Source organism: Zosterops lateralis, assembly GCF_965231275.1.
Source record: "Zosterops lateralis genome assembly, chromosome: Z".
Lineage (NCBI taxonomy): Eukaryota > Metazoa > Chordata > Aves > Passeriformes > Zosteropidae > Zosterops > Zosterops lateralis.
In genome coordinates, this window is record NC_139800.1 from 34,728,516 (window position 1) to 34,749,193 (window position 20,678).

Here is a 20,678-nt window from a genome sequence, read left to right on the forward strand (position 1 = left end):
GAAATGCAAGAACAATTAAATCCAGTATAGATCAATAGCAGGATGACAGCTGTTATAGTCTTTAGAATAAAATCTTTTATTCATCAATAAAACTATAGTTTACAGTAGTATTTTCTAAATAAATTATAGAATTTCTCTTTTACAAGAAATAAAGCAAAATCAAAAATATTTCAAGGATGATATATGTACACAACATAAGGCCTTGTTATAAATAACTTTTTAATCTCCTTTTTACCAACAGTGAAAATATCTTTAGAGGCTCATTTTCATAAGGTCTGTGCAGAGATTTGCCCTAACCCTTGTACAATAGCAGTTCCCGTTTTCACTGATGTGGACCTAAGCGATTAGAACTGAAGGGGTCAAAAAAATTAAACTGATTCCATTCACCACTGTGTTTATTTTTAAATAGGTGAAGTAGGTAATAAATTTTGCTTGTGCATAATTATAGAATGCATGCAAATAAAACCACTAGAGGGCTGATAAGAAAATATCACTTAGAAGTCCAAAAAGGGTGATTGGCAATATTGTAGAAAGCAGCCTGAATACAATTCTTCACAGTTGAGCAGGCAACAGCAGATGATAGCAGAATGAGGAATGTTTCATGTCATTTTTGTCAAGTTCATCAATCCTTTCTATGGTTCAAAGATCCTGGCACTTCTTAGAATAAGTTCCGTTGATTATTACTCTTTGTCTATTAGGCTCAGCAAATACCTCCTTCTTAAATGGGAAGTGCAGAAAGTGCTCTTCATTAACCATGGTAACTTCTCTTAGTTTTACTCTTCATATGTTCGTTACTGGAAATACAGAAATGACAAGTTAGAAGTTGTGTTAACTTGTTTTCTTTCAGAATTATAAGCAGGTAACATCTTTCTTCCCCTAAGCAGGCTGCAGTACAATTTGGCAGCAATTCTTTTATGACCCAGATCCCTAATCAAAAGCATTTGGTCTCTTTTCTTGTACAACAGCTATCCCCTATGTGTTTTACAGGCATTGCAGTACACTTGTATTAAGTGAACTAGAATTACTTGCTGCTGCAAAATGCTGAACTCTCTGGATGTCATAAAAGACAGAACAATCTGAGAGCACTCAGCAATTCACAACAGTTTATTTTTATCTTTCAGAACTGTCGCATTTACTACTTAAAAGTGTCAGTCTTCATACATCATGAATAAAAGTGCTGTCAGGTTCCGCATGGTACTCTTTCCCGAGATGAAAAATCATACCTGTCGGAAAACTTTCAAGCACAATTAATGTTTTAGTCAATGTTGTAGCAATCATTCTATTTCACAAAAAAACCCAAACCAAACCAAACCAAACCAAACCAAACCAACCAACAAACAAACAAAACGAAACAAAACAAACAAACAAACCAACAAACCAAAAAAAAACCAAAAACAAAAAACAAAACAAAACAAAAAAAAAAAACCACAACCACCCAAAACCCAAAAACACCACCAAAACCAAAGAAACAAACAAAACAAAACAAAACAAATAGCTAATAATGTTAATGGATTAGAGTTTTCTATACTACTTGCATGTAATAGAAATAGTTGATCACTTCTTGGCATCCCTGTAGAGTTAGAGATGAACTGTAAAGAAACTATTCTTTTATGAACATCTTATTATGACAACTCAAACTAAGGATAAACTGACAGCTGAGGAATATATTTCAGTAAATTGAGGGCATCTCAGCTGATATATCCAAAATGGAGCAAGACACAAAATCAAAACAAAGGGATCTGTAATGACCTTACTCTAAAACCTTATTAAAAAACATTACAAAGATGTAAGGTTCTATTTATTAAACAGATTTTTAAGGTCACCTTTACATTGTGCTTTTTGATACAAGTTCTTAACTAACTTTTAAATAATTTGGCAACAGTCTAATCTTGATTATGAACAAAAAAATCTCTGAAGGCATTTCTTAAGCTTATCTCAGAGAATGGTAACCAGTAGATTTAAATCAATATTTTTGTTATGACTTCTAGCACTAGCCCTTGAACCTTGAAGAACAATATTTCAATATTGTTCTATGACAACCTTTATACTTCCTACTGTATTGTGCACCAGTGTTAGGGTGTTCATGATCACTGGTACCATTGAGCACAGTGCCAATTTCTCAGGTGCTATTCTGTCTCTCTCTCGGGAACCGTGGTCTGGGAAGTAAAGTTGACTGTCATATTAGCACCTGAATGTGCTAAGGCAGTTAAGTACTTAGAAAATACAGAACCATTTAATATGTGAAGTAAAATTGTTGGACAAGTGAGTAAAATTAAGAAAGTGATATTCTAAAATCAATGTGATGTAAAGCTAACAAGGACTTTTAATTAATTTATTGGGGTTTTTAGAATCAGTTTGGCAAAAAAAGTTGAAAAATGCTAGTACCAAGAAACAAAATGTTATATGAAGCAAGACATTCATCAAAATTTTCATTAGCATCATCTTGTTTCTGTCTGAAAGCTCAGATATGAATGACTACAGATCCATTTCTGACAAGTACAGTGATCACTCAGCACAGCTTCCAACCCTCTGGACTTATTACTGCTTCTCATTAAGGTGGCTATTGGTATTGATATGCAATGGAACCATGACTAGCTTATTCTTGTTCTTTTTCGCTTTCTTCTGACCCTTCCAAAGCATTTCAGTGAAAAATTCCAATAAAATTTGCATAAGGGAGTTGGAGAAAAAGAAGCTGATAATAACTTGTAGCAACTGCTAACTGTATGAGTCAATCACAGAAATACTGATGATGGTACTAATGCCATTTTAAGAAGAAGAAGAAGTTTTCAGATGTTCATATTTATGTCAGGTGCAGTCCAATACTGTATTATTCTGGAAAGAAATCCATCTAGTTCAATGCACAGGACATAATCCTCCAGGCAACATTGAATTCACTGCACAACTTCTAGGGTTACACTGATTAGGGATATGGGAATTTTTTTCCCCCATAAAAACTGAGTTTGTCTGTAGCAATCTGGTCCAAAATGATAAATAATGCACAAATGACATTACAGGAATCATTCCTATAATTGTTGCCTGAGAAGTCTCACACTTTGTATGTATGTAATGGCTTTACCATGTTTGAACCTGCTTGAGACTTTTTGTCTTGGAGCATTTTTGTGCTCCAATTCTCTTTCCATGGATATGTTTTTGAGCTGATTGATTTCCTCTTAGGGTGTTTTAAAAGCCCCAGGTATGAGAACATGTAGTTCTATGATAATATGTGCTGCTGTTTCAGCACTTGGCTTCCTCAGGCCACAAATTCCTTGTGATCTGAATTGCTACCTTTTTAATCTAATCAAGTACCAATTCCTGTGTCTGATTTTCATGCAAGGGTGACTAAAATGTTTCTTCTTACATAATGTTTCTTCTGCAAGAACACCTCTGCCAAACTACATTCAACTGCTCCTTTGTTTTTCACCTCCAACCAGGTTTCAGTTTTGTGGAAGACAGAGGCCTTTTTTTTTCCTCTCCTTTTTGGGATCATGCATGGATGAATATAGGGAAAACACAGATAACAACAGAGGAAAGGAGCAGCTAACCCTACTGCATAAAACAAGTTGGTTTGCCCCTTTCAGCCTGAAATAATTTCTATTTTGAGGAGAGTGCTTGATTGGTTCTGCCATGGGCACGTAACGTTTTAAGGGTTATTGTGCTCTCAGGGGAAAGAAAGGATGCCTGCAAATGAGAAGGTCTTAATTTCTTTCTCATAGTCTCAGAATTCAGGTTCAGTTTACTGTGTTTTTCTATGAGTATCTTCAGAGGAAATGGTAAGGCAGAGAAACAGAATGTTCCATAAAAAGAGCAACATACCAAAATTTGAGGTATGCTGTGCAGTGTGACTGCACAACTTCTAGCTTGTTTTTACATGTATTCTGTCTGGATATTGCTGTAATTTCAGCTGCACTTGTTATTATTCCACAATAGCACTCTGAAGAAACCTACACCATGATTAGAATTTAATTGAAATTATGGGAGAGAGTACAGAAGAAAAGGAGAACTGATGAGTAAGAAGAGTTTGGAAACTTTGACAGTTTCTAAACAGGTATTTTATAGACCAATGTTTGTAAATCTGCTTACTTATGCATCTACAGCAGCTTTGAAATACAAAATTAATCTTCAATATTATCTTAAGACTTCAAAATCCTATAATTAAATTGGCATTTGGAAATAAACCACACCATAAGTAATTTTAAATGTAATAGCATAATCTGTGCAATTCATCTGACACAAATCATAGCTACACTAACCAGGCTCTAAATACACTGGGCTTGCTCATCACTACAGTTACTCCATTATTTTATTTTACTGAAGCCCTTATCAATCTATATCTCTTCAGTCACAGTGACTTTTAAATTATATATAAATATTAGGAGCCATTCCTTTAGCAATGGGAAGTAATGCTGTATTTCCATGTGAAAACTTTTGTACTACACAAGAATTTTGCATTGTAGTTAAATATACAGAAGTATTCTGTAAGCAAAAAATAATTCACTAATGAAATCCTATAGGCAGGATATATATTTATTTAAGACCCTGTAGAGAGGAAATGTATTTATTTGTTTAAATCCTGCATTTACACCAGATAACATATACAGCATCACAATGGAACAAACTTAAACTTTTTCACTGCTATTAACATACGTGTCCTTTTCCTTTTGGAAGTGTAAGGGAAATGAAGCCTACCTGAAGTAAATCAATTAAATACCTAAGCCTTACTACTCTGATTTTACTGATATTGTAGTACAGTATATCCACTATCTTTATACATGATTTCATGGGAAGACTAAGAAAACACAGTAAGATAGTTTATAATTGCATGTGTTACTTTTTTAGCTAGAGAAAGCTTAATCAAACAATTTGAGACTTCACTGCAGAACAGAAGGAGTCGGGTGGCTTTTAAGTTACTCCTTACTTTTCAAGTGGAATTATCACTTTTAAGGCACTCCATAGTGATGCTGGACTAAGGTCATCAGGATTGGTTGCACTTGGAGATCATAGATCACTGTTATGGAATTTTGCAACATTGGACTTTTATATTTTATTAATCAAATTCCATAGAACGCTAAGACACTGTTGTGTTCAACAGCATTTGCTGACAATGCCTGAACTGACACTAATAAATAGGGCTTCAGGGGAATTTTAAAAAGAGATGAAATTTATTTACAGAGGAAGAAGGAAAGCCTGTTTTGTGGATTTCTACATCAAAGGAAATTGTATTACCTTCTCTGTTTCTGGCTTATATACAAGAGACCTGTTTCTCTCTGACAGAATAATTTGTTTGAAACTGGCTGATCTATCATTGTATGACATATTCATAAAAGCAAGAAGCCTTTGAAGTTAAGCAGAGGAGTTAGCAGGTGAACAAAATGCTAGTTTGAACTTGGTCTTTTTTCAGAATTAAGGAATTATGGGCCCAGACCAGCATTCAGTTGTGAACCCAAGATCCCTCTCTATTTGTGTCCTGGAACAAAAATTCTTGCTGTTACCAGGTACATTCTCAATTTTGATATCAGCAGCACAATGTGAGTTTGCATGGAGTTCCCTTAATGTAACACCTCAAACCCAATACTCTTATCTGTAAGAAGGATTTTGTTTTTTTGACAACCTCTGTTCCACCTCGCCTTATTTGACTATCAGAATTTCCACACAAAACTCTTCAGAAAATGCCATTTTAAGCTGCTTTTTGTAGTAAATTAGCACAATGTCATTTTACGACGAATTTTTTTTTCTATACATGGGACCAAAAATTCATAGCTCCTAATTTACTTTGTCCAAAAGGTTTAGCATTTCAAAGCAAAGACAGGCAAAGACAGGCAAAGCACAGGAGGCAAAGACATCAAAAGATTATGGTGCCTGAAATTAAGCAAGTTAAAGTATTTTTCATTTAAATATGTAGTGGGTAAGACTGCAGCAGCTTGCCTCGTGGTAGAAACACAAAGATTATTAATCACAGGATTAAAGGAAAATCTGAGAATGTCAATTAAAACTGCATTTTTCTCCTTGCATTTTACCCTTTTAAAACCACATCTTGTAACCTTTCAAAATGAGGTGTAGACCAGCTAATGCAGATGTTATTGATTTGCTTTGAGATGTACACTAGGAATTACTAGCCTGTTCCTAGTGTTTTTAAAAACATGTGTCTTTTCCTTCTAACATGCATTTAATCATAAAAGCAAAATTGCCTTCTGGCCAGCACTTAGACTCTAGCATCTTCAGGTTTTCCCAGCCACAGGCTAGTTGTTGTTTCCAGGTCCACTGAAGGATATTGTGAGGCATCAGGAAGTAAGAGATTAATAGACAGAAGAGTATCCTATTCCTGTTTCTTCCACAAACATCTCAGGATGCATACAGGATACATGCGATTAAGTTACAGCTCTGTCCTGGGTTGTAGTGTAGGATGTACACAAAGTATTTATTCTATCACCATCTTCATTAACTGTTAAACCAAGTGGGGCAGTGTTCTTCCCAGGCCCCTGCCTTTGGGCTGTCTTCTGCTAATGGCCCATCAACGTCTGGCCCACGAGTCACAGGTAACTCCCTCCAGGAGTTATCTCTGTTTAATGGGCCATCAAGGACCCACTTCACAACTCATCATCCCATTGTGAGATGCTCTGCCCAGGGGGAGGAGCCAAGCATTCCCACCTGCATATAATCTGGGGTTTGGGACAGTACAAGAAGCCCTTACCCACTGGATTCCCAGAGGACCAGAGCCACCAGACCTTTCTACAGGATCACTGCTTCAGGAAGACCACCTCATCTGGACTGCTTCCACCATCCTGCTCAGGTTGTATTCTGACTCTGTCAGTGGTCTTTTGCATTATTGCATTTATTTTATTTTTACCTTTTTACCTTTCTTCTTATTAAATTGTATTTCTGACTTGGAGCCTCTCACTCATTTTGCTTTCAAACCACGACAAGCTCACTTCCACGACAATCTCAAAACTGTTTAGTAGGCTTCAGTACAAGGTGTGGGAGATGAGAGTGAAGGCAGAGGTAAATAACTTCTCAAGATGAATTTGCGTAAGAAGTAACGTGCTTAGCTATGGTATCCACTTTCCTTGAAGCTGTTGGCTGTTGCATGCCTAGACAGTTCAGGTGTGTGCCATTACCATGATTATTGAATTTTGAATTTGTTTTTCTTCATTGTGCAGAGAAAGGGTGCTGCTAGTTTGCAAAACCATGTATGATTTTCTTCACTTAAGACCTATTTATTTGTCCAGACCTTTGCTTAGGGAAATAAACACTGGGTATTTGTATGACATCCAAAGCTGGGTTTAAATTATTTTTCTGTTGATATTCATCAGTGGAATACACATATACTTACAGATGTCTCCAAGACATAATAGTAATGAATATTCTACAACTAAAGAGATGACTGTCACACCTGAAACTCATACAGACAGCTTTACAAAAGGTGTTAACTGTGCCTGTCACTGTATTTTCAGAGCATTCCACCATCCACCCTACAGACTTCCAACCTAAAAAGAAGTACTTGACAGTGCTAAGCAGTATTATTGTTAAATAAGACTGTTGCTTTATAAACTAAACTCAAAAGCTATCATACTCAAAAAGAATAAATGGTTTCACTATTTAAATGGGGCCAAAAGTACCACAGACCAGCCCAGGCTGAAGGGACCATAAGAGGCCATCTAATTCAACCTTTTGCAGGAGGGGGAGCCTGGATGAGATTATCGAGTGTCACTGTCTGGCTGCATCTTGAAAAATCTCCTGTGATGGGGTCCTTACCGCATCCCTGGGGAGGTTGTTCCCGTGAATCGTCCATCATTATAAAATCATGCTCACTATAAATCATTCTTCTTGAATCATTCTCATTGTAAAAAGTTATTTTTTACAAAGAGAAGAAATGTCCCTCACTACAACTTGTATCCACTGCCCCTAGAGAAAAGGAGGTCTCAATACTATCTGTAGTCATGCTTTAAGTTTTGGAAAACTGCGTTGAGGTCCCTCCTGAAAATTCTGTGGACTGCTAAGACCTAACCTTTACAGTCTTTCCTCAAATGTCAGGTTCTCCCCATCCTTGGCCATCTTTATGACACTCCTTTGACCCCTCTTCAGTCTGTCCACATCTGTTTTGGAACTGTGGGGGCCAGAGCTGGACACAGCACTCCATGTGCAGTCTGACAAGCACTGTGAAGTGGGATGATCACATCTCTCTCAGCAGTGCCCCCATGAATGCACCTCAGGATCCACATTGCCTCAGTAGTTGCAGCAGTGCACTGGTGTCTGTGTGTTTGTTGTCTGCTGGGAGCCCCGGGCTCCTCTTGGCAAGGCTGTTCCACGGCTCCTGGGTCCTAACCTGGCTGGGCTCTTTGGTTTTGTGTTCCCAGGTGCAGGACTCCGCACTTCTCTTGGTTGAACTCTACACAGTTCTTGTGGCTCAATTTTGGAGCCTGTTCCTGTCTCTGAAAGGTGGCTCTCCCTGCCAAGGTATGCCACTCAAAACCCAGTTTAGTACAGAGCAAGCGTGGTGAGGGTGCTTTTGGTCCCGTCATCCAGATCATTTTAGGGAGATGTTACAGTCTCCGTAACAGTACTGATCCCTGGGGGGCCCCACTTGTGGCAGGCTGCCAGCTTCAGTAAAACACATTGATCACCTGTGAGATGATTCCTGCCCATCTCACAGACCACCCCCATCCAGTTTGTATTTGACATTTGCCTAGGACCAAGCTGTGGGAGACATGGCACATGTCAAATGATTTACTGAAGTGCAGGCAAGCAACATCTACTGCTTTCTCCATATTGACTGAAGATGGTAATTTGTTTTAGAAAGGTGATCGGGTTAGTCTGGCATGATTTACCTTTGATAAATCTGTGCTGGATTTCCCAGTCACTTGCTTCATTTAGTTGCTAATAGTTCCTAGGAGGTTTTGTTCTGCCACTTTCCCAAGGACAACAGTAAGGATACTGTGTCCTCTTTAGGGCCATTTCTACAGATAGGTATGAGATCTGCCCACTTCCAGTCATCAGGGATGGCCCCTGATCTCTATGAATTTTCAAAAGTAATAGTGGCCCTGCAACAATATCAGCCACTTCTGCTGACACCCTGGGGTATATTCCCTCCTCGACCTTGCATTTATGTGGGTTGAGCACTTGCAGGCCACTACTGGTGGGTCAACATGTGTGTTGTATGTACTTGATGCTGGAAGCTATGGTCCAGCCACTCTGGTGAAGAGGGAGTAAAGAAGGTATTGAGAACCCCTGTCTTGCCAGCATTATCTGTAATTTTTTTCCCTGCCTTGGTCTAGTAATGGGCCTGTGTCTTCAGAGGGCTTCTGCTTGTCTTAGGTTACAATGTAAGAATACAAGCTTTTGGTTACATCTATTACCATCTGTTAAAACCAGGTGGGGCAGTGTTCTTGATCTCTTCCATGACCTGTCTGGAGGGTCTCTTCCATGACCCATAACTCGCTCCAGGGGCTATCTTCTGTTAATGGGCCATCAAGCCTCACTGCATGACTCAAAAATTACATCCCACTATGACTGCCCAGGGGGAGGAACCAAGGGTTCCTACCTGCATATAATCTGGGGTTTGGAACACCGGAAGCAGCTTTATCCACTGAATTCCCATAGAATAAGAGCTCCATAACCACCACTAGACCTTCAGAGGAGGATCAGACTCTTCTATAGGATCACTCCTTCAACAGAACCACATCTACCACTTCAAGAGGACTGCAGCCACTATTTAATCAAACACTGTACCAATACCCTGACAAACAGGGTGCCAAGGTTGTATTCTGACTCTGTCAATGTTTCTGGATTATTGATTTTTTTTAAAATTTTCCTATTAAATTGTGTTTCTGACCTGGGATTCCCCACTGGTCTGCTTCCAAACTAGTACAACTGCTTCTGTATCTGATTAATTATTTCTTCTTCTTGCTGTCTCTGGCCAGTTCCAGTTCCAGCTGAGCCTTGACTTTCATGTGTGCAACCTTATATGCCCTAGCAAGGATCTTGTAGTCCCAAGTAGGTACCTGATGACCTTTCTGTAGAGGCTATGCTTCCTTTTTGCTTTTAACAACACTCAAAACCTCATTGTTAAGCCTAGGTAGCCACTTGTTCTGCCTTCTTACATTCACTTTGTAGGCAATGGACTGTTATTTTGCTTCCAGCAGGATATTATTCAAAAGACATGCTGCTTTGCTTTCCATCCATGCTTCCTATTAAATCCCTCACATCTGGGTTCTGAGTATACCAAAGCTGCCTTATCTAAAATCCAGAGCCTTTTTGTTAATACTGGTCTTTGGTATGCTCAGCAGGACCTTAAACCTACAATGGTGTTATGATTGCTGCAAGGCTATATCATTTAAAGTTATCTTTTCAGTTTGTGAGCAGTAAATCTAGCAATGCATTGTTCCTAGTCAACATGACCAGCACATTTAGCAGGATCCAAGTCCTCATGTATTCCAAGAATCTCATGGACAACTTGTGCATTGCTGTACTGTTCTCTCAACAAATGCCTGGGTAATTGAAGTCACCCATGACCACCAGGTTCTTTTGGCTCAATACTTGCTTGAAGAGCCAAACTGAGTTTTTGTCAGCCTCGTCATCCTGGTTTGAAGGCCAGGAACATACACATAAAAAAAAAAAAAATCCTTCTTGGTGATGAACCATCTAATCTTGGTCCTAAGTCATTTGATAGACATTTTGCAGTCTCCATAGCTTATCTTCATATACTCAGATTTCTTTTTTATGAAGTGCAGCTCCACCTCCTCTTCCTATCTTTGCAAAAGAGTTTGTAGACATCTATTGTGATCTTCCAGTCCTGGGAATCTTCCCCCCAAGTATCTGTGACTCCTTTCACATCGTAACTCTCAGACTAGGCATGAATTTGCAGTGCCTTTTCTTCTCTAGAATTCATGATTTGGTATACATGTAGTTGAGGTGGTTGGACTTAGGATTCTTCTTTGCAAAGTGTTGGGAAGCATTCCCCCTTACTCCAGTATACCTACATGCACATCCATGCTTTTCTTATGAGCATTCAAGTGTCACAGGTCTGGATCCTATTCTCAAATTATTTAGTTAAAAGCATAATTCATTAAGTCAGCTAATCTGCTAGCAACGTTAGGTTGTGTGTGATTAGTCATTTGTCCACTTCCCATAACATTTCAGGATTTATCAGTCTCACTTCATTGAACAGATGATTCAGGTCAACATTTTATTAGCAATGAGCCAAATTAACTTAAGTCCTACAGGAGTAGATTGATTTAATGGGCTACTTGAGGTCACAGTTAACTAAGTCAATTCTACGTCTAATTGGCCATGGGTACTTGCTATTGTTTTGTGTCAGTGGAGGCAGGGCAGACAACAACTCTCCTAAGTGTGCTGGACTATTAAATTAGTAGCTATTAACTGAATACTATACACACTCAAGCATTGCTGGCTAATAAGAAGGAAAAAACATCAGTGGCACAGCCCACAGAAAAAGAGAATGTGACATACTTCATCTTGATGTAAGATCAGACACAAACATATTTCATCTGAATACAAGAAATTTTTTTTCTGGACAGATAATCAATCACTGGAACAACAACTGCAGGCTGTGGCAGAGTTCCCATTTGTGCTGGTTTAGCATGGAAGTGGTTTTTTCTAGGGAAGTTATAGCTATAGACTGTTGAAAGCTTGATTGACCAATTAGAGAGTTAGAAATGCCCCTGGACTACACAGGTTAAAAATCAGAGAATACTGAGGAAAGTTCCTTTCCCTTCCTGCTTTGGAAGAGGTAACAGGGCTGGTCTCACTCCGCCGTGTGGCTCCCGGGCCAGGCCCTGCTGCTGCAGCCCCACGGGCTGCAAACATCCAGCCAACCTGCTGCCAGCCAGGCCCATGGAGATGTCCCCCAGGCCCCCAGGAGCAGCTCCGAGCCCAGGCTCGGCCCAGCCCAGCCCAGTGTCACTAAGGGGTGGGGGGAGGCGTCCACCAGCCTAGCTACTGAAATCCTGAAATTCCTGATGGCCTCCCCACATAAGTGTGGCTTTGAAATGTAACACTGTGAGCCACAGCCTAAGAGGGAGAAACCTGGGTAAGAATTCAACTTTTTCACTGCACAGATGAAGCTTGCAAAGCACTAATGTTTCTCTGAGTGAGAGACATGTAAAGAGACACCATGAAGATATCAGGGTCAGTTAAAGAGAAGTTACATCCTAGAGGAGGAGATGGAGAAGATGCATTGTTTTCTGGGCTCAAAGTCTTTTGTGACCTGTGGCAACAAACTGTAACATGCTACAACATCTCTTTAAACTGTGAAAAAAAATATGCACTGAGGAGATGATGAGAATATTTAGATTTTAGATTTGAGCAAAGGTATTTGTCATGAACTAAGTAAATATTGAAGTAGCTTTGATCTTATGAGAAGCTTGAACAGAGTAAGATAAAGAGAAAGTGATATAAAGCCCTCTGCCCCCCAGGGAGAAAGATGACCTGTTTCTTGAGATGAAGATGATTTTAGAGACAGATGAAGAAAAAGCTTTGCATTTGGAACTGTTCACCTTTAAAATGATACCCCAATGAATTTCATGGCTCATATGCAGCCGTGGGAAAGGCTGCATGATATGGGAGGGGTCTCACAATTGCAGATTTCCCTGGGCAGCTGTGTTTGTGAGAGTTAAAAGCCACAAGTGGACTGTTAGTTCTTGTGAAAAGTTACCATAACAGACCAAAAGAGACACCTCTCTCTCTAAATGGATTGACAAAATACTATTTTATAAAGTGGCACTGACCTAGAGTTCCAAGTTTTGTCTTTATATGTTGTCTGTGAGAAAGAAAAGAAGCTGTTGAGGGAGAGAGAAGTGTTTTGAAGGCTTTATTCTGATTCTTATTAATTTTTTTCTTTCTTGTAGTTGTGTAAATAAGCCTGTCCTTATATCTTTTAAGGTTCGTGCCTGCTTTGCTTTTCTCCTAATCCTATGTCACAGCAGAAAAAAAGTAAATAATTCTAATGAGCACTCAGACCACTGCCCTAATTTTCGGAAGTAGAAGTTGGCAAATGTGAGACCACTATACCATTGTTGGAGGTTTTTAAGCTGTGGTGGAAAAGAGTGTTACATAATCTTATCTAGGTTCCCTTTTCCACCATTCCAGTTGGATTTCAACAATTACAGTTGGACTAGATGATCTCTTGAGGCCCCATCAACCTGAGCTGTTTTATGATACTAAGAGAGTGTGGATTTCTTAAGACAAAAATCAGGTAATTTTAGGGCTAAGAAAAATAAAGAATGCAGTAAATTTTATCTAGAAAGGAAACAACCATGTCTCTGTCAAACATTTATTAGAAATATGAACAAACCTCCCTCTTTGATTCTTTATCTCTGGTACAATTCTTGGCATGAGAGTCAAGGGGAAATATTACTAGAATAATGTCAGAATTGTTTATGATTTATGAAAATAAGCCTTTGGAAAAAAATGCCAAGCTTAACATACCTGCCATTTGCATTTATACTGACAATTTCAAAACAGCCTAAAAAAATTAGATGCACAAAACTTCACTCAACTGGAACTTAAATTGGGTGCCTACTGCCTTTATGTCTGAAATGTGAGCTGTGGGTACCAAGAGAACATTTGAACATAGGTGATATGAAGACAACAAAAGACCTTATCTTTTAGCAGTCAGATAAATTGCACACTAAGAACTGGAACAGCAAAGAAAAGATACTTTTTAAATCAGCCGTCACAACTGGACAATCCTTCAAAGCAGAAAAGGGTGTCATTAATGTATTTCCCACTGAGCTCTACTGGCTGCAAAATCAGTGACATAAACACAGAACTTTCCACTCTGGGAAAATTTAATTTCTACATTGTGAAGTATTCTACATGAAGAGGAAATAGTTTGTTGTTGTTGGTTTGGGTTTTGTTCTTTTTTCCTCCAATGGAAAACAACAGAAATTACCTCCTACCATTAGAGAAAAACTGAAAGGTGTTTTGGCATACTTCATCATTAATGCAATAGTTAATAGACATAAATTCTTTAGGGATTTGCTTTGGCAAAAAGTACCTATGCAAACTTACACGTTTCACACAAAAAATACTCAATAAACCTCTGGATCTTGAAGTTAAGCAGGAATTTTAGTCACTTACTAAGCTTTAGTCAAAGCAATTACAGGTGAAAAAGCCCATCAGAAACAGTTCGACAACTTACTAAGTAGACATCCAAAACTGAAGCATTGTCATTTTCCGTTTCCAATGTGCTCTGTTCTGAAGTCAAATAGATGGCACTGTCTCCCAAAGTGAACGTTGAACTCGAAGGTAACCCTTTACTGCAAAGGAAAGGGAGAGTACAATCAACCAAAATCCAAGTTACAAAACTAAGTCACAACTAAAAATTTAAAAGTAAGTTTCTCTATTAAACATAAAAACCTTCAAATACTTGGAAAAAAGGAATGTAAATAAACAAATATAGATATGTTGGCAATGGCTAGATAAGAGGAAGCTCATATTTGACTAATTTTATAGAAACCTCAGATTTTATTTTATGCATTTACTAAAATTTTATCAGAAAGTAATGTTATTCCTGAACTTCAATATTTATTTAATGAATGAAACTATGTCACAGTAAATGTCACATAGTTTCATTAATCTCAGAATTACTTCCACATTACACATGGTGTAAAATTTTGCAGCATTTCATAATTCAGAATAGGGGAGAAAAGAGTAAGCAGTTAGGCATGTTGTAACCTTAGTAACACTGGACTTTTCCATGCAGACATGGATCACTAGTAGCCATAATTTCAGAATGAAAAGTGGGAGAACAAGAGTGTATTGTCATTAGTACACCAGTGCAAGGAAGTGATGTTTAGAGAGCTAATGCACTCTATTACTTTATTCATTCATTGATTTTTTTGTTCTCTGCCTTACAGAATTAATGTGAAACTGCAAATGCACCTCCACAGAAATCTCATTTTCTAACACACTTGGTCAACAAAGCTGAAACTCTCAAAGGTGTTCTAATGGAGCCACATGTCCCTCATCGCATGTTTTGACTAGCTGCCAGAAATTAGGCTCCAGGCTACCTTGAAAACTCAACTGTCAGTTGTGTAGACCATATTTTAGAAGTTCTTACATGTTTACAGACACGGTGAAAAGCAAAAATTCTGAATTTTAGCTTGGTATGGTAATAGGTTACAGTCATCAGTCCAGAAATGACTCATTTCTCCCTCCCTCTGCACTACTTTAAGTATATTTCAGATGAGATAAAACTTCAGAAAGGGCAAAACTAGCATGCAAAGTTCAGCATGCAGAAACTAGCATATAAAGTTGAAATTCAAATGCTCAACAAAATAATGAATCAACATCATACTGGAACACAGCTTTATATTCACCACATTACAATGTTCCTCTTATCATAAAATGTACTGGACATTTTTTCGAAAGCAGGACTATTTCTCTTGCATCAGGATGACAGAGGTCCTGTTGACTTAGCACTATTTTCATATGTGTAGCTTGAATTCTATTGAGCAGTGTAAAAGAGTAAAAACAACAATCTTGTAATTAATCTCTTAACAGTAATACACATGCTGTCAGCAGTTGGTGACTGAAGTTCAAATTTCTTCAATAGCATCATCATAGCTGCATTTATTTTCAGTTTTAATGCAGACTGAATTTAATGAGACTGATAAGGCAAAGACATATTGGGGGTGGCACAGGAGAGAACAAGTGAAATCCCCACATACAAAGTGTTTCAGACAGAACAATTCAGAAGAACAAAGTTTTAATATGGTTTCTACAGTGCACTTAGTTCTCATCCTTAATTCTTAGGCTGAAAAAGAAAAGCCAAGCAAAAAAACCCCAAAACCAGAAAAAAACCCAACCAACGAACCAAAAAACCCCCACTTTTACAAGTACTTTCTCTCCTTCAGTAATGACCAGCCACAAGGAGCATGCTCAACTATGCTGTTGCCATCCTTGGGCTAAAACATTCCATTTGATCTTGATTCTTAATTAAGAAAAGGAAAAAAGAAGCAAAACTAATTCCGTTGTTAGAGAACTGGGAAAGCTTTGTTTTACTTTAAACCACAATTACATGTTGTTCAATCATAGTCAAATTTTCTTTCTCATGGAGATATCGCCAGTGTCTCAGTGCACCTGTTCATAGCATTTAAGCATTCAAGTCTTTTTCTTCCACCTGACTGCTTATTATCATGAAGCATGTGTGAATTTAATCCACTTCAAATCAGATTCAGACAAAGTTATCTAAGCTTCAGAAGCTAAGAGTAATGTGTGGATAGACAGAACATTGAAACTTAACATACAAAAGTTTATTTATGTAGAACACCAACTGGCAAAAGGGGTGCTTAGTATTCCTTACAACAGAAAAACCAATACCTATAAATCCCTGTCACTGGAAAGAAACAGAAGAGCAGCATTTCAAAGTCTGGATGCTTCAGGAAGCTTGACTGTATAAGAGAAAAAACCCACAATCACTCAAAGTCTTCCAAAATTTCAACTGGTCTCCACTGAGAAACAGCAACACAAAGGTAAGACAAACAAAAATTTGAAAAATATACAGAGAAGAAGGAAGAAGAAGAAGAAAGAGAAGGCATAAGTCCAGACTACATATACATCTTACAGCAATGAGGCATAGAATGCATAAAGAGAAAGAAGAATTAGATTTCATATAGATTTTTTTTCCCTTATGCTCAGGTGTATCAGAAGAATTCAGCTGTCTTCCTTATACAGCCCACAGCATCTTGGCATTGCCCTAAAGAGGGATGTGAAGCACCCCTTTATGCATCATGGGATTTTGTTTGGGTTTGGGGTTGGAGGGTCCTGTGAGACATGCTGAAAAATACATTTAATAAAGACTTTCTGTATTCTTGAAATATTTAAAGCATGAATTGTAAAACATCTACAGTTTGAAACATTGTAAAATATTTTAAAGCAAGTTTCAAACATTTCCAGGAGCACCATTGACCTCCTCCTGGTCTTTGCAATTCTAACAGCAATATCAAGTGATACAAGTGTCATAGTGCTTAGGATATTCAGATTTCTCATCTTTAATTTAATTCATCAGAACTTAATAGGAAAATTTTTCCTGGAAAGGGAAAAAATCTGTTATCACTTCTGCTGTAAAAATAACAATATAATATGTACGTATTAAATTTCCTAAGATAAAACAAATAAACCCTTTCAAAGAAGTGGCCTTGGGCTAATAATTACATTTTCTAGTGGAAAACAGACACTCTAGGTACTAAAATATCTATCGACCAAATATAAACCTACTTGAGGAATGGAAAATATTTGAAAATTTTAAGAGAAGCAATAAATTGTCAATTCTGTTCTTTTACTAAAAGGAATACTTGACATTGCTTATGACAAAACCACTTGGCTGAGAAACAACTTTATGGAAAAGAAACCAGCTGTCTTCTGACAAACAACAAAAATGTACTTTTACTGAATAGCATATGTCATTATTGTATTTTTCTTCTTTTTCCTTCTGTTTTTTAAGTCCAGTCATTTTTGTGCTGAAAAATACAGCCATTTCCCCCTCTCCACTACTCTTTAATTTCTAATGCCTCTTCATGCTGTCTGGATAGCACCTTGGGTTTCCTCTGCTTTTTCAACTGAGGAATAACTTGGTGAAAATAATGGGTTTGCAGCCTGGAAAGACACTCCTAATAAGCTGTATGTTTATGACTACTGCTCAGTATCTCTTTTTCACTTTGATCACGTGTCCCTGAACCCTTCTCTGCATAACTACAAATTAGTTATGCTAGTTCTAATCTGTACCAGGCCAGCTTTATAAAAACCCTCTTCACAAGACACAGCCTCAGAAGCTGGCTCCACCTCAGCAAGTCACTTCTGTCTGCTTAACCCCAGCAGCAGCAGCAGTTTCTTTTTTTCTACCACAAATGCTGAGCACTCTCAAGGACAGATGCTGATGGCCTTTCTTCTGTTATAAGCCATTTGCCTCTCCTTGGGGAAGTATTGTATTGGTAACAGAAACAGAGGGCAATTCTGAAGAAAAAAACCCAAACCAAAGAGAAAATGCAGTGTGTGCTTCAAGGTATCCAAAAGTATTACTGCTCTCTTTTTAATGAGGAAAATAATACCATCTGTTTTCTAAGTGGTATGAGCACATACTGCTCATTAGTAGGAATCAAGGAGCTGTACAAATACCACATTATTACTACACACACAGGACTCTCCTCCTTTATTACCTTTAACCAGAAATTTCTGACAGGTTACAAGCAAATTCAGGTACTTCCTACTTTGTGCTATTTTACCTTGAAGAACAAGGAAAAAGCCAGATGAAGAAGATGCCAAACTGTAATTCTATTAAATAACAAAGCAGAATGTCATAGACAATTACATTTTTTAAGATTGAAAGCAGCCTCACATTTGTAAACAAATCCTTAATTCATGCTTTGTTTCAAAGACTTTTCCAAGCTTTCTGTTTATCAGAGACAAATGGCAAAATGATGAGTCCTGCATCACATAATTACTAATATTCAAAAGAAGAATTCTGGCAAGAAAAATCTCAGATCTGAATCTACAGTTTGTTGTAGCATGGGGTTTTTTTGGTGGGTTTATTTCCCTGCTAGCTTTTTTTATGAGAGGACTGAAGTTCCTTCAGTGAACCATAAAAACATAAGTAAAACTTCCGAAGTATATATTATTAAGTGACAAGAAGAAGGAATGACCTCCTTGAACTGATGCCAAAAGAAGTGGGTACGAAACAGCACGTGCCCAGAATCTTATGGAAGTTAGTTCAATACTGAGCATGCTTAACAGCTTTCTTAAGTCCGAAGAGAAAGCCATTAGCTATGACAGGGAAGCTAATCCTCATGAATTGTATTTACTGAGATTGTGAGACACACCACTACTTAATGAGAATTAAAAACTGCCGCCAGGCCTTAGCTGCAGATGGCACACCTAGACCAGCAAAGATGTTAGTTGGTAAGCCTCTATGGCAGATCTCTTGGCTACAGTGTAGATGTTTTGGCAGAAGACGTGGAGAGAACCACAAATCTCTGAATGATGGTAGCAAGTCTGCTGTGTTAGAGAACGTGCTCTCTTGTAATGATGAAGTCCATACCTGGACTACAGACACTAACAATCTGATTTTGTAAGATAAGCATGCTAATCACATAGCTGGCACCATGTCCTGCATTAGTGGTTATTTCATTGACTGAATCACAACTGGAAAGTAAATGAGCCTAGATATGCAATCAAAGTGTAGACTTGCTAAAAACTTTATTTTAGAATTATTTTGGAGTATCTTTACAGTAAAATATAATGGAAATTACTCATAGGTTTCTTTACAGTTAATTTTTAGAGAGTAAAGAATATTTGAAATGCTTTAAATCTGAACTCTTTATTCAGACAACTATACCATTCTCTTTTCCCACCTGATGCTGATACAAAGCAGTTCTGTAGTTTTATTTGATGCTTAAAGCAAAGAAAACCCTTCAGTACACTGTAATTTAATTTCTAAACTTTGTGAAAGATCGTGAATATTGAAATCCTACAGAAAACTTGACAAAAGTTGAAGTCAATGAGCTCTATTTCTACTAATGCTTATTCATCAGTAGTTTTATTTCCTAAAGCTTGTGTAGAAACATTTTTGTTCTGCAGTTAAAACTTCATCTTCATTACACCCCAAAACATGCCTCACTCAAATTTTTATAGGAAACCATCAGATGTACAGAAGATGCCACATCAGTGAGAATTATTTCAACTTAATGGAAGTGGAAGCTTTAAATATCATTTTCATTAAGTAATGCTGCAAGTCATTTTACTTTTTATGTAAATACTGTTGTCAAATATTTAACAGGAGGTAAAATCCTACTGCCTCAAGATTGCTTTTAAAATAACTCGATTTTTTTGGCAACATGCAGTTTACAGAAAAGAACTACGTCTTGACACATTAGTGCATTTGTCAAATTTATACATTGAGTAGTTGAGGACTCCAAATTATTCCAAACAATATTCAAGATGCTTGAGTGGCTACCCTTCTTGATTAAAACAGGCAAAGAAATGACTCAATACAGTAAAGAGATCTGCAAACAGGCAAGACACAACACAGCACACTTCAGGTACACAAGGGAGCCTATGGGCACATACAGAGATGATCTCCCAGCAAGACTAATTGGTTTAAGCATAGTATTGGACAGACACAGCTGAAATACATACTAACACAACTGAAATCACATTCAACCTAGCTCACTAGCATCTGCACAACTTTTCTTAAGACATTCCTGTTTTTATACTTCCTGGATAAAAATCAGATAGGCTCTTATCCTAGAGCATGGATGAAGTGTCACAGAAATTTACTTCAGAAAATGGTTGATATGGAAGAATTTAAAGCAGACTATTCAGCACTGTACATTCAGAAGAAAGAGCAATTTCTGCAGCTGTTTTAGGCTACGTCCAAGCTACAAGAAGTACTTCCTACACTGACCTTAATGTAGTTTGGTTTAAGGTACAGACTAAGGCCCAAGCAAAGTTTAGATATCCAATTCAGTTTTGGAATATGCAAAAGAATTAATATAACATTTTTCACCATGTTTATGCTTTCTATTTAATGATCCTCAATTATAATACATATAATTACAAACAAATACATGATAAAACCTATAGGCTTTTCTCTCCTTCACTGGAAAGGTTAAAGACTAAGTTACATAGTCATTTGCCCCTTCTGCTACTTATTTTGCAGAGCTTCC

The 20,678-nt window shown here is 37.7% G+C and overlaps 1 protein-coding gene across 4 annotated transcripts in view; it reads right to left on the bottom strand.

Moving 5' to 3' along the window:
- The window catches only part of PIP5K1B (phosphatidylinositol-4-phosphate 5-kinase type 1 beta), a 100,207-nt gene that overhangs the window by 1,604 nt on the left and 77,925 nt on the right, over positions 1-20,678 (bottom strand). For 3 of the 4 annotated variants that reach the window (XM_083884131.1, XM_083884129.1, XM_083884130.1), the window contains 2 exons: positions 14,156-14,273; positions 90-794 (listed from right to left, as the gene is read on the bottom strand). In XM_083884131.1, coding sequence (XP_083740257.1) covers positions 792-794; positions 14,156-14,273 — 121 coding nt within the window. In that variant the 3' untranslated portion in view covers positions 90-791. Of the gene's footprint in view, positions 1-89; positions 795-14,155; positions 14,274-20,678 lie in introns of those variants that run through there. The other variant, XR_014592543.1, reaches the window with a different exon arrangement.